General features: G+C 42.6%; 1 protein-coding gene across 3 annotated transcripts in view; it reads left to right on the top strand.

Moving 5' to 3' along the window:
- The window catches only part of STX8 (syntaxin 8), a 111503-nt gene that overhangs the window by 24445 nt on the left and 72138 nt on the right, over positions 1-14920 (top strand). The window contains exons 7-8 of one of the 3 annotated variants that reach the window (XM_041123561.1): positions 5205-5210; positions 5248-5294. The exons of the other annotated variants lie outside the window; for them this stretch is intronic. Of the exons in view, the coding sequence (XP_040979495.1) occupies positions 5205-5210; positions 5248-5279 (38 nt within the window). The 3' untranslated portion in view covers positions 5280-5294. Of the gene's footprint in view, positions 1-5204; positions 5211-5247; positions 5295-14920 lie in introns of those variants that run through there. 3 annotated transcript variants of the gene reach the window in all.

Genomic DNA, 14920 nt, shown 5'->3' with positions numbered 1-14920 from the left:
CCAAATGATCTTGAGAAACTAGAGTGATAATCAGTTGGGCTACCTGCAAAGGATGACTCTTCTGTAAGGTTTAATAAAATTAAAGATGTGTATAGAGTCAACTCTTAAACATGAATGAATAGTATAATGCTGTGGAAAAGGCTCTATACCAGCCAGTGTTGTCTGGAGAATATGCGATCCTTCATTATGCTTGGTGCTGAGGAAGAGACAGCATGCAGGTTGGGCCAGAACTCTTCAAGGTAATGTGGACCTGGGGAGAGGGCCCAGAGGGTAGGCAAAAGCATGATGTAAAGCACTGAGGTGTGACCCACCAGGAAGGATGAACTGCTGGGGTAGCTGAGTTTAAAGAAGAGAAGGCTGAGATGGGAACACAGAGTTCTTGAAGAGTGGAACAAGCTGGTTCGAGAGGGGAGGGAGAAGGCTTTTGGTAATAGGGTTAAGTTGAGGTCAAAAGGAGCAGGAAAATCCTTCCAACAGCAGTGAAGTGGCCCATGTCAGGAGGTTGGGAGGTCCCTGTCGTGGGACGTCCTTAAGAACATGTATTATTCCTGACAGCTTGAGCTGAGTTAGAGCAGGAGGTGGACTAGACAACTTCTGATTTTCTGTTGTGACCCTCTCTAGCTCTTTCTTTCCTATCTCTTCTACAGCTTGGCTTCCTTCAGCCTTCTAATTCTGCTGCTTTTATTGAGTTGATCTTTAATCTCCCCTTCTGAATGTCTAATCCTCACTTTTGAAACCACCCATCAGTATTCCAGCGTTCTTGCTCAACTAGTTCCCCTTCTGGGTCCTTTTCCATCTCCCTGTAACTTCTGTGTGTCTTAATGTGAAAGCATAGGGGTACTGTAGCTCTTGAGGCCACTGGAGAGTCTTAACGTGGAAAAAACAGCATTGTTCTGAAATGGCTGAGATATTTTGGCTGAAACTTTAAAAATTTTTTTTTTTTTAAATTCATGTGGAAGCAGACATCCAAGTTGGGAATCTTGAGCCTGAGTCGTTAAAGTTTTTCATCATTTTAAGCAACCAAAAATAAGGCCTTCTCATGGGAAGCAACAAATGGCCTTAATAGTGGGTCACGCTACTGAGCCTGTGTGTATATTTTTGTTACACTCTATATACCCATAATACTGGGAGATGATACTTTTTCTTTCGGTATTTTTTTTACAACTTGATGCAGTGCTTCACAGAAACAGATAAACCATCAAGGCACAACCTGGATGAGGATAAAAGCGTTGCACTTCTGAAATGTGACTGGGCTCCTACATACTCACACACACACACAATGAGTCTGTCTGGCCTCTTGGCACAGTTAGCGTTTTTCCTTGAATAGTTCAAGCTGTAAAATAACTGTTCAACATTTGTCTTCTCAATTATGTGGATTTTTCCACAGTTAGTCAATCCCTACCTCACCCACACCACGGTGGGGAGGAGGGAAGCTGTCTTCCTTCATCTGTCTTCACGGTGATCAGAAATGCTGGAGAAATTACCGCCAAGGAAAAATGAGTTTCTAACTTTTTTTAAGGCTTTCAGGGTTTTTTGATAAGAGTTATGATCTTAAATATCTTGTTTGTTAAGTCTTGTCCTTAGTTTTGTAGCAGGGCTTATGGAGAGCTCTAGCAGGGATATAAGCCTCAACTTTTAGCAAAAGAAAGTTTCCCATCTGCTTCTTCAGGCATTTGATTTAAACTGTTTAAAAAGAAAACAAAACCTAGCTGTAATTGTAGATATTTCAACACTCTGATGATTTTTTTCCGTGTTAATTTAGCTTTTCCCCCTGTTCAAAAAATCTCAGATTGAGACCATAGAGAGGGGATTTATTTTCTTAGCCTGCTTTCCTACTTTCTTAGGGTGGCTGTCTGTCATGCATCGTAAAGAAGCAGAAAGGCACAAACCCAGTCTGTTCTCCTTTACAGCCCCTTTTTGGTAAATTGCATACCTGTCTGTGAGCAGCTGAAATTATATATCCTGACCTTACAGTCACTGCTTCCAGAAAAGAAAGGCAGGAAATAAATTGTCCCATGCAGAACAGCCTTTGCTAGAAGATCTAGGAAACTGTTATGGGAGTTTCTGTATAATTTTGTTTATCTTGCCCTCATAGATAATACCCAGGTATTATATCTGGCTCCTTCTCCTTAAGTACTGTCCCTCTTTTCTGACTGAATCAGGGAAAGTTTTAATTGCATGTAGGAGGCAGGGTCCCAAACGCTTTCTCGCTTGCTCCTCGTAAGCTGGTGTTCAGTGTGAACAGGACGCGGCTGCTTCAGCGTTTTCAAATGATGACATATCACTGTCTCTGGGCAATATTTTATTCTTGAATCGTTAAGCACCACTTAGGCTAAAAATAATGTTTTATTTTTAAATATTTGCTATTTGTGGCAATGAAATGCAGCTTGGGAGTTTATATTTCAGTTTATACTTGAAAAGACTCTAACTTTAGTGCTTCCTCTGTCCCTTTTCAGAGGATTTTTTGAGGACTTATTGGGGGGAGAAGTAGGTGACTGCTCTGTCCTGCATCACTTGATAACTTGCTTGCCTAGGCATTGTAGGAAAGAAGGCAATATTCAGGCTTAAAAGAAAGTCATGCTTGGTAGGAACCATATGCTCTTGCGTCATGGTGATTTCGGTGAGTGGGCTGTTGGATGCTTAATAGGCTTTTAATAGATTTCCCAGAAAACTTTTAGGGTCAAAACCTGAATGGTTACGACACAGGAGAGAATAAGAAAACCATGTTTCTGGGCATGTTGTTATCGTGAGGTATTGCTGGAATCCGAAGAGTGCTTTGAACTGGATTTACTCACCACCGAGCGGGTTGCTGAGTGCTCTCTAGCAGATTGTCCTGGTTTTCCCATTACCTCCAAGTGTGCTTCCAGCTCATCTTTTCTCCTGTCTTTGCATGGAGAAACTATCCTATCTCTCCTGTTCTCCTAGACTCTGAGTAGAATATATTGCTTCTCTGATGCTTATGTTGTCGAGATCTCTGGTGATTATGGCTTATTGTGCCCAAAATCACTGGTGCTGACTTGTTCAACGTTAGACTGGTGTCCAACACAACTCAAAACACAAGCAGCATTTGTTGCTCCCAAAGAAGTTGGAGTGAGACAACAGAAACAATTCATAGATGCAGCACTGTGGGCGGATTTTTATGCATGCAATTTTTAAGTGCTGGGTGTTGGGTTTTAAAGAAAGTTTAAGTGCCATTGTTTTGCCTATAGGGTTTGTGGGAGCTGGTTTCTTATGGAGGGATTTTAGCCTCTTCTGTGTTAGACCTTTTTCTTTAATGCCAGGTGGAGATAGTGTGAAAAGGAGTTTGGATACAGTGGTGTGGAGCTTTGAGGTGAGGTGGTAGAGCAGGATATAGCGTTAATTATCAGAGCTCAGGTTTTGAGTTGGGGGTGGGTTGAGATCAGGGCATCCCTTCTTGCAGCCTGGAGGGATTGTGCTTGATGTATAGTGAAACGTTTGAGGTGTGTGCAGCAGCAGGTGAGAGCCTGGATGGATGCAGCGAGGAGGCTGATACCATCAACTCCCAGCAGTGCTGGGCAAAATCCCTTCCAGACTGGTGCTGAGGCTGCTCCAGCCCCGCTCTCTTACTGAGCAGTCCTGAAACACAGATCTACTTGTGGCATCTCTATTGAAAATTGATAGACCCTATCACATTTATCAGTCGCCAGGCAGTTTCAGTTCTTTACTGATCTGTTCTGCAATAAATAAACGTAACATATGGAACAGCTTTGGTAATCAGCACCTCTCGGAACCAGAAAATGAAATGCAACATCTTGCAATGCTCTGACCATAGAAAGAACAGAAAAGCAGGATAAAGCTGGTTGCTGTAAGTGCTTGCATGCAGATGGATCTCTATTGTGCAGTATTTGAATGGGAAATGTGGCTTTCTTGCTTGTTTAAATACTGCTTAGATATTTGTAAAATCTGCTGTTAGATCCAGCCTGGAAATGGCAGGTAATACTTGGCTATGCTCAGACATTGAAATCGGCCCTGTGGCTACCCGTTTGTAGGATGCACGTACACAGTTCATCGCAACTAGATGGAAGAAGAAATAAGAGTGCTGGGAACAGTTGCTTGCTCAAAGCTCCATTTCAGTCATAAACATAATTAATGTGACATAAACATGGGATTCTTTTAAAATGGTGAAGTTGATATCTTAAAGCATCCTGAGCTCATTTAAAAACAGATAAAATAATTGTGCTATAATTATTATTATAAATAAAAAATAAAATAATAAAGTAACTCCCTTGCAAACTTGGGTGGAATAAGTCTTATGAGCATAACCTTTTTTATTCTTTAATTGCTGGTGTATTAAAATGTGTTTTATCCCTATATGTCCCAAAACAAATAAGATTATACAGGTATTATCCTGTTTGTGCCATGTATTGTGAAAAATATTCTGCCTTGCTGCCTGACTGAAGTCCTTTTCTATTGCCCCGATGACCCTTGGGTGTGGATGTGATGTACTTGTTGCCCCCAGTGAACTGCTTTTGTTGTTAGACGTTAAGAACTAGAATAATCCTCCAGTATGACGGTAGTACAGGTCTTGGACATGGAAGCAGACAAAATTCCTCTTCACTCTCTCCCAACAGTTTTGTAAGGAACACTTTAGCATGAAGGAAGTAAATCACATACTTGGAAAAAGATACCATAATATGAACCGGCTGGCATCAAAGTGCAGGGGCACTAGATCGCATTGTTCTGAAATAACTCCAGTGGTGTTTGATCTCAAAATTTTGTTGGAAATTTTTTTATAGAACCAAGTTTTGCTGAAAAATGCTGGTTTGAGTCCAGAGTCTTTAGTCTGAAACATCTGCGCCTGACGGCCTTTTTCCAAGCTCAGGGTAGGAATTCAAGAGATACCTTTGTCTCTGATAAAGTGATGAATTTGGCCCTGGGATAGCAAGGCCACGGGGTTCCCAGTTCTGAAGCAGGATGCCCGATGGATTGACCTGGGGACCAGAGACTCCAGGGTTCCCCATGGCTGCTCAGCTGAACCTGCTGTATCAGTCTCCTCTTGGTGTTAGCAGAAATGCTGAAAGGAATATTGGTTTCAAGTACTACTAGAGGTTGCAGAAGGTTGGTTTTGGTCTGTTTTGGGCAGACCCTGTCTAAAAATAAGGTAACATTTGGCATAAACTTGCAAAATGTTTTTTCTATATAACTCTGACCTCTGTGTTTATGGTGCCATGTGGAAACTAGAGAGAACAGTGACACAAGACAACCAACTACCATTGACAAAGCCAGTCGATGAACTCCTGGGTTCAGAGTTGGGGTAGTGTGGAGCAGGTGGAGAGCAAGCAGGAGATGCCTGTTGGCACTGCGGCATTTGGCAGGAATGAGCTGTGAGCCAGGACAGTGTCACAGGGAGGGATTGTGCCAGGCAGGCAAGCTGAGGGACTGGGGTGGCACCTCTTAATTTTGGTGTTCCTTGCCTCTTGAACTCCTGCATCCCACCTGGGCATCTTACTGATATAGCTCTGCTTGCAGTTAAGTAGCCCTGTTACCTGCTGCTATTTCGGAATATCAACATTTTCTGTATCCCTGTGTTATCCAGTTGCTATGCAACAGGGTGTGGGTATCACATTACAGTAATAGGGTTTTCAGCCAATGTTTGTAGATAACGTGGGTTTTTGCCAAAGAAAATTAGCACTGTGAATTGAACTTTAAAGTGGCCTTCTGAAACATGATATTTTAAATGAATAGAAAATCAGATAAGCTGGGAGGAAAGCTTCCTTCTGGTTGAGCTTAGGACATAGACTATTTTTTCTGTAATAGTTCCCATTATAAATAAGTATTTTCACTTGGAAATTATTATTGGGACCAAGCTACCTCAGAGCACCAGCCTGTGGATAGAGAGAGAAGACTGTAGCATGGTACACATTCATGTGCTAATGATGAAAGAGCTTGTGAGAATTTGGGCAGGATTATGCATTTGCTGGTACTGGTGCATCTGGGTGGCAGCTGGAGTCAGTGTTGACCAGTTGGGTTTTTCCCACTGTTTTATGGTACTTCACTAATCATAGGTAATTGTAGCGGTGCTTAAACTTGAATAGAGCCTATTTCACTTAAGTGTGGTACTTTCCACTAGTTAAGCTGTTGTGACTTCATTTCTTACGAAAAACTTCATTTGATGCTTTGTTACAATAGGAACTATAATAGTTTTGCTTATGGGTAATGTGGGTGGTGTGTTTTCAATGAAAGGAAAATGACTTTCATAGTTGGAGACCACAGGACTTTTGTAAGGGAAGGTCTGAAGGCTTGTGTGTAAAAATCAATGTATTCCTCTTTTTCTTACAGGGCTACGCCTTCATCCACAGTGGTTAGTGCTTACTCTTAAAGCAGGGAGGTTGAATATTCAGTGATGTTGAGCATGGAGGAGGTAGAAAAGCACTGATAGGAGAGGTTCTTCACATCTGGGTGTTGTGTTGACTGAAAATGACTTTTAGTAAATGACTCGTAGTAACCCCCTGTTCTTCCCTGAGTTCATTGTCATTCCAGAGACTTGTCTAATCCTTCACCTCCAGTTCTGTTCTCCACTTTCTAAAACTTGTTTTCAAAGTTTTCTTGTGCTAGACCAGAACTAGAGACAACAGATTTAAACTGATCATTGGTTTTCCATACTGAGCTCTTTATTACTTCCCTCCAGGGCAGGCCGGGCGATTGTAGGGTCTTTACGCAGCACCTGTTCATTGAAATCTAAGCCTGCCGATGTGTAGATGTCGCAGGACTAAGGTGGGGTGGGTGGCTTTTAACGTGCACAGTAACGTCTGTTAGGAAAGGTGGTCTGGTGCTGCTTGTTGTATCTTGGCTGGTGGCAAAGAGAAGCTTGCTGGGACTTCTCCTAGCACAGCACTTGACAACCTGTTGGGCTTGCTGTGCCTCTGGGGTGCTACTGGCAGAAAATAAGCTCTTCTTCCTCACCATGGAGCCACTTGTGTGATGGGGCACAAAGAACCCTTAATCGCCCACAGGGAAGCGGAGCTGAAGGTGTGCAAGGATGCTGTTGTTTGCACGCATTGTCTTTGGTCCCCTCTTCTGGGGTCTCCAGCCTTCTCTGGGAAAGGGGCTACTTAATGCTGTATCTTCCTTCTTTGTATTTTCCAAAAAGTATGATTCGGAATGCTGGGGGGGGCGGGGGGGGGGGGGGACAATGGCAGTTTGGCCTTCTGTTACCCTTTCTCATCTCATTTTGTGAATGTTTTTACTTACAAGTTCTAGTATGGCTTTTTAGCAGTGGTAATAATAGTTAAAGCATGTGAGTTGCACGTGTGGCATTGCTGCTTCTGGCTGGTGAACAGCAAGTGACCACTGAATCCTGCTAACTACAGCTTTGCTGCTTGGCAGGACCATAACAGTCTTGGAGAATTTGGGGGTCAGTTTTTATAATGCTGCATCACCTTCTGACCTGGAAGGCTATTCTAAAAACCAGAAGGCAAATGAGAGAGACTAACATCTGAGTCAGGGACTCATTCCACCTTCCCTTAACACTTGAAACATATTTCATCTTTCAAGGTGCCAGAGAAAGAAAACCAGTGTATTTAGTCTGCTTTTGCACCTACCCATGTCAGTGTTCAGGATCGGGAATACCTTGTGATCCCCACATTGCAGTTAGATGTTGAAGAGGCACGTTTCTGTTTCACTTCCTAGCATAAGGAAACTTTTTGAAATGGAAATAAAACCCAAATCTGCTGTATGCTTCCTAACTGGCTCTGTATCAAGCTGGAATTCATGGTGGAAGAGAATGGCAAGAGAGGTTTTGTTGAATGGTGGGAGGTTGCACCCCTCAGAAGCAAACAAACTGAAAACATAATAATCAAAGCTGACTTAAAAGAAATCTTATAGCTTTATTATAAGCATAAGGCCAATTTCTCACTCTGCTTTCTGTTGAGTAGTCACAGTGCAGCTGTAATGGCATTTCAAACAAAATTTTCAAGGCAGAGTGATTTCCTTATAATAGGCTGTCCTTGTAGGAAAAGTGATGTGCCAACCCATTAGAAACTCAAATTATCCATTCTCAAAATGGCTGTGCTAATTCACTGTTTTCAGTAGGACATACGTTGTTGCCCAGCCTCAGCTGAGTGTTTCTCAACTTTCCTGTCTTCTGTTGCTCTTAGTGTGGTGCTCAGGCTACAGATCAGTGACAGCCAACAGCTATTCTGAATATCTGTGTCTCTATATGGTTTCATTCTGAAGGTAATAATTGTTCCTCAGTCCCTGCTGAAAGAGAAGCTTTCAGATTTTTTGTGAATAATGGAGAAAAAAACTTTAATACGGGGGCCAGGGAGCCTTTTAAAGAGAGCATATGCCAGGCTTGTTCTTCTTCATGCTGTTTTCAACTTGTGTGTGATAACAAGCTGGATTATATCATTTAGGATGTGTGTGGAGTTTCGTCTGTTTGATATTTTTTAAAGGTGGTTATGTTTATTTTTTTTATCATAAAAATCTTTATGTATTTGATGTGAAACTGAATTGAGAGATAATCAACATTCTTATCTACACAGGCAAAATGCAGGCATGAACCTGACCCTAATTGTCAGACAACCGCAGAAAATCATCTCTCTAGGAAGATGTCATGGTTTAACCCCAGCCGGCAACTAAGCCTCACACAGCCGCTCGCTCACTCCCCCCTGGTGGGATGGGGGAGAGAACTGGAAGTGTAAAAGTGAGAAAACTTATGGGTTGAGGTACAGACAGTTTAATAGGTAAAGCAAAAGCCACGCACGCAAGCAAAGCAGAACAAGGAATTCATTCACTGCTTCCCATCGGCAGGCAGGTGTTCAGCCACCTCCAGGAAAGCAGGGTTCCAACATGTGTAATGGTGACTTGGGAAGACAAAATGCCAGTGTCCCCCCCTTTCTTTTTCTTCCCCCAGCTTTGTATGCTGAGCATGATGTCATATGGTCTGGAAATATCCCTTGGGTCATTTGGGGTCAGCTGTCCCAGCTGTGTCCCCTCCCAACTTCTTGTGCCCCCCAGCCTGCTCGCTGGTGGGGTGAGAAGCAGAAAAGGCCTTGGCTCTGGGTAAGCACTGCTCAGCAGTGACAAAAATATCCCTGAATTATCAACACTGTTTCCAGCACAAATCCAAAACACAGCCCCGTACCAGCTATTGTGAAGAAAATAACTCTGCCACAGCCAAAACCAGCACAGAAGGTAAATAGTTTTGTGGACAAAATGCCCAGGAACCGTTTCCTGTTCTACTGTACAAGTCCCAGTGGACGTTTGCTAACATCATCTACCTGGTTAAGAGGAACTTAATTTGTGGATATGAATTAGTAAATATTTGCTGGCTGTCTATTGGGCTGAAGGTGCTCGTCTGTTCTGCAGGACTCAGTGAGTCTTGGTCTGTCAGAGCACATCAGTAGACCTTGTTTGAATAAAGATGGAGGGAAGTGCTGTGGGACCTCGGGAGTTTTGTGCTGTGGGACCTCGGGAGTTTTGTGCTGTGGGACCTCGGGAGTTTTGTGGCCTGGCTTCTCATCCAACTCATTAACATTGTCCATGTTGTTAAATTGTGACAGCTGAACAGTTTATCCTCTGAAGTTAGTAGGAAGATTGAAGAAAAATGCACTCATTTCAGAGTTGCCAGGAGCATTTATAAGGAGTATGTTTTAAACAAGTCTTCCAATACAGTGTGTAAAGAAATTTGAAGGGGAAAACCAGTTTTAACAGGGATTAAATAGAGCAGCTGGGCATTAAAAGCAGTAGATATTGTCTGGCTAAAGTCATCTGAGTGTACTGACGTCACCAAAACACAAACGCAGCAGAAAAGCCATTCTTCAGTTGTGGGATAAAAACATTTTGTAAACTGACTGGCACTGTTGACTTTAGCAAGAGATTTGTGTTTTGAAAGGGGGGATGCTTTCCAATAGTTCTCGCTAACAGTTATATGAAAATAAGCTGCAGACACTGCACAGTTGTAGTGCTGCCCAACCATCCTTGATAACTCGGGTTGTTCATCGCTGCTCCTCTGAAGTTCCCATCAGATCGTTTCTGGATCAAAGGGGTGGTGGTAACCACTGAAATTTCCAAATTTAGCTTTGCTCAGAAGACCCTAGGTAAATTAGGAAGGCATATCACTTCTGGCAGTGGCTGTCAGACACTGCTTTTTTTCCCTGCCCAAAGCTGAAAACCGATTAGCTGCTAATACAGCCTAAAACTGTCATGAGTGCTGTAGTTATCACTGATGTGTCAGTCTGGTTTTGTGTTTCTTCCCACAGAGGATGCTCTTGTTCTTGTACCCCCAAACTAAATCTTTTTATAATGCCAGCTGAAGGAGTTGGGAGTTGAGCTGGTGGTTGCTGCTGTGAGTGTATGGTGGCTTCTATATGGTGAATGGGGTTTCAGAGGGGTAAATGAATGCAGTGCTTGCTGATGCTATTCACATGCAGTCTGCTTTTTTGATCTGTTTTAGGGATTGGAAGACTCCCTTCTTCTGGAGAAAAGGGGGGGAGTGGGGAAAGAGAAATCTAACTATTTAATACATTTCCATGTTCCTGTGTGTCTTTCCCCACATCCTAAACATGAAAAATATCAGTAAGTTTCCCTTTGGCCCTGGGGGAAGAAAAAAGGAGTCTCCAGCTGGAATTCATGAAACTTTGTTGAACAAATGAGCGGTGTCATGGGTTTGTGGTGATCTTGCTAGAGCACAAGTGGTGTGCTGAGAGTGAACAGCCGTTTCATGCACACTTAAACTGTCCTGAACCACTACCCTCCCCAATAATTCTTCATCCTTTCCATGTGGGAGAGAAGCACAGAATAAACCATTTAAAGAGGAGAGTTAGAAATCAAGGGGTATATTTTATGCCTTGTAAAAAGAAGGCACTGCTTTTCTTTTTGCTTTTAATATTGTCTGAAATAATGCGTATGTGTTATTTCCGAGGTGCTTTTTAAGCATGGGGTCAGCAAGTGGCTACAGGTTTGATGATCCTGCAGTTCGGTGCCTGGCAGTGATGCTGTTTCAGAGGAATGTGTTTTTTTTCCCCTCCTAGACTTCTCCTTAAAACAATTGCCCAACTGTTTAAAAAAAAAAAGTGCTGTCTGGAGAGGAGGAGGAGATGAAAGTGTTCCTTCCCAACCGCAGCGCTGCACAGCAGAGAAGCCTCAGCAGGTTGAGGACACCCAGCTACTCACTAGTGAAGAATCTCTTGCCTCTGGTCTTATCCTGGGAGCAGGGTACCTGTCTTCTGGGTCTCCTTCTCCATCCCAGTGATGAGATGCACTTAGTGCACCTTGGGTGTGTTTTGCAAGGCACTGAGCCAAAGTTTTGGCATTGCTGTAATGCTCATGTCTCTCCCTAGCGCTGTGGCTCAGCTCCTCCAGAAGCGTGACTCTGCTCATTTTATTCTCTTGCTCCTGAAAACAGCTCTGAGTGGTTTATTTTTTCTTCCTTAAGTTGACTTATGACTGTCGCTGATGAATTCTTCTCCAATGAGAAAGTGCAGTAAAGTGGATAAGGGAAGGATTAATGTTGTGCATCCATGTCTTCTCATTTAAACTGCTCTCAGCTCAGTGTGACTCTACTGATGAGGAATAAGAGTCGTTGGCCAAGAGATGTGTAGTTGTTCCCTGCCCCTTTCAGGCAGGGACACTGAGCAGTGGGTGATTGTGCCTGCGTTTTCTTGGAGTAGCCATCCTGAAACTGTTTCTGTGCTTAGCATGGCCCTTTTGTGCTGAGGTTACTAAGGACAATGTTTGACCCCGTCTGGCTTCACTTAGTGTGCTTACTACCCTGTTTCTCTTGAATTTATCTAATTTATTTTAGTTATCTCCCTGCTTGTACTTCCTTTTCTCAGTAAGTGAGAGGGAAGTTGGTATCTTAATTTTCACTGGAAAGGAGTTCCCTTCTTGGCATTTGTGTAGTTGGTGGTATTAATAAAATATGTGTATATGATCTCCAAATTTGGAGAATGGGAGAACAATGTCTCATGTAGGTTTCTGCATGTAGTAACCAAAGCCCTTCCTGGAAAACAGCTCTGGCTCTTGGGTTTGCTGTTTTCAAGTTGTTGAATTTGTTTCAAGAATGATACAGGCATGCCTCTGCCTTCTCTGCAGAAGCATGAGTTGCCCGTGCAGTCTGCAAGCTGAGGGTCCAGGAACCTGCTGTGGTCGTATGGCACCAGGTGTGGTACCAGCATCAAGCAGTCCATGATGCCTTCAGGTCAGGCAGCTTTTCCTGGGAATGCTGAGCCCTGGATGGTCTGGAAGAGCCGTCGAGGTGAATTCTTTCCCTAGTCCTCACCGTATGCACAGGAAAGGGAGTCTGCGTGTGCCGAGCAGGAGGTAACCTGGAAGCGAGGCCAGCGGATCACAGCACGCTGCATTCCTCCAGCTACTCCCCATGGGCACTGTGCGAGATGATGGATATTTCAGCATCTTTGTTCTTTGTTTTCCTTCTAACACTGGAGGAGTTTAAATCACTGGATGAGAGGGCTTGACACTTCTCCAGTTACACAAACAAGTGGTGCCGTACTAGCTAAAGCTGAACAGCATGTTTTTGGGAGAGGTGAGCAGAGACCTCAAATGCCGTACTTTGGGAAAGGTCTTTCTCGAAGTCACGGCTGTGACATGGGCGTTAAGCTTGTATGTATTGCAAAAATTGGGATGTTATTGCGGAGCCTGGGATGCTTTCCAGTAACAGTGTGTGCCTAATGAGGAGCTTATCGCTATATAGTGTTTGGGCCTAAATCCGGAATAAAATATACTGTGTGTTGTCAGACACTTAACTAAAAGAAAATAGAAGATGTTGGCTTACCTTTTAACTTCTGCTAGTTCTTTCTCTTAAAATAATAATTCTCAGGGAAATATTAATTTGTTCCAGCTTCCTTGGAGCAACTGCCTGTCCCAAAAACCTCAACGGGGAAAAATATGACTGCGTAGGTGCAGCTTCACCAAAGCAGGAGATATCAAGTTGCACATTAATTTCTGATTCTCAGCAGTAGCACATGGATTTAGAGAAATCCAAGCTGTGATATCAAAGGTGCTCTCTCCTATACACCTAGGAACAGCTCCGTCTGTGGCTGCTATTGCATAGTTGTGGTCTGGTGGTTGGAACTTGGGACTTTCATTCTTGGCTTGCCCAAGGACTCGCTTGATGTCTTTGGGCAGGGTGCTCAACCTTTCTCTTTGTTTCTTGACCCCCAAAAAAGGTGTTTCCCCTATTATGGTGCTTGTGAACCTTAGCTGTTCTTCTCTGAAAGCTGCATGGAGTTAGTTTGCTAAAAGTCTGTGGGATTCTTGGATATGCCATGAGATACCTCTTGCCTGATCCTTCCTATTTTCTTCAACGTAGTTCAGGTCATTGTCTGATGATTGTGGAGTTCCTAAATGTGGTTGTGAGGATGAAGCTCTGTGTTTATTTTTGGTCTGGTGAACTGCAGCAATTGACTAACTGTGTCCTCAGCTTGTCCCAGATCCACCCAAATATTTGCTGGTTTGATGGGAAAAGAATCAGTGTAATGTGGAGCAGGTGACAAGTGTGCTTGGGGCTACTATGGCAGTCGGAGTCACTGGATCTGGATACAGCTTTGTGAAAAAATTTCTTTTAAATTTCAGATTCTTGTTCCAGAAGAATGGATTTGATGAGAAATAGGCCCAGAGAAGAAGTGAAGGCTGTGGAGGGCAATGGAAAGCTTATAGCATGGAGAGAGGCTCTGATGTTTCGGTTGTGTAGTCTGGCCAGATGTGGATGAATAGGAGATACGGTTCGCTTTCCATTCGTGTTTTGGCAGTAAAATATCAGGGAGGGGAAAGAAGACTGTTGAAGCTGAAGAGGAATATTGGTTCAAGAAAAAATGGGAATAAATTGACCATAAGTACTACAGGCAAGAATTTTTTTTTTTATTTTTTTTTAAACTGAGAGATAGGAAATTCCAGAGTGGTTTTCAGGAGAAAAAATGGGCAAAAAATTACCTATTTTTAAGGTGGAGTTCAGTTCACTGAAGAGTTTTATGTGACTTGTTAGGAAGGGAACTGGCCTGGATCTGCAAGTTTTTTTAGGGTTTATATCTGAGAATATGTGCTGCTACTTCAAAGTAACAAAACCAGCTAAATCATGTTTTACACAATTTTTTAAAATGTATAATACAATAACACTGAAAAACCAGCGGCATTTTGAGTCTGTAAGAGTGGCAAAACCAAGTATCAATTGTTTTAATTCTTTCATTCTCTCAAAAAAAAAAAATTTTTTTTTTAAAGGCCACTGGATTGTGTAATGCATGAAGATGCATCCAGGGAAAAATATTGCAGTCCAGGCAATCTGAAGAAATCTGTACAGTCTCATTACAAGCGCTGGGGGGAGTGAAGGAGATTACCATTAATAATTTTTAACCTACGTGAGCATGCATTATGCTGCTAATTTTTTCCTGCTGCTGAATTAATGTCAATGTTGAAAGTATAAACAATTCCCTGAATAAAATTTTGTTTGGTTTGCCTTGTCCCACAGATTAACAAATCTGATTACAGCATTTAAATTTAATACCCCAAAAATTCCCTAAATGAATGATTCACTGTGAGGCCATGAGCAGATGTAATTATCTATGAAAACTAATGAATCATGTCGTTAGGATATTTTTCCTTGCAGCTGTCTCCAATTAATATGTCCATCAATTCTGAGAGAAACAACGTCGTAATCCCAGTGTATAGGTACCGCCGCATCGCATCGCTGTTCTGCATCAGTCTCTTCAACAGTCACACTGAGTAATGAGGAATTCTCCGTCGCTTTTTTTGTTGTATTTTTGGAAAATGAAAAGCAATGAGAATGTGTTTTGAAAATATTCAGGTGGTGGAGTGGTATTTGATTTGACTGCATCCCTTTCACATTTCCCTAAACAGGGAAGCCTTTACAGAAATCAGTTTTGGTGAGGATTTAAAGCTTTTCCGTGCTAATTTTATCTGTCAGTATTCTTAGCTGGGATCA

This window comes from Aquila chrysaetos, chromosome 5 (genome assembly GCF_900496995.4).
Source record: "Aquila chrysaetos chrysaetos chromosome 5, bAquChr1.4, whole genome shotgun sequence".
Taxonomy (NCBI): domain Eukaryota; kingdom Metazoa; phylum Chordata; class Aves; order Accipitriformes; family Accipitridae; genus Aquila; species Aquila chrysaetos.
This window is presented reverse-complemented; position numbering and strand designations above follow the sequence as displayed.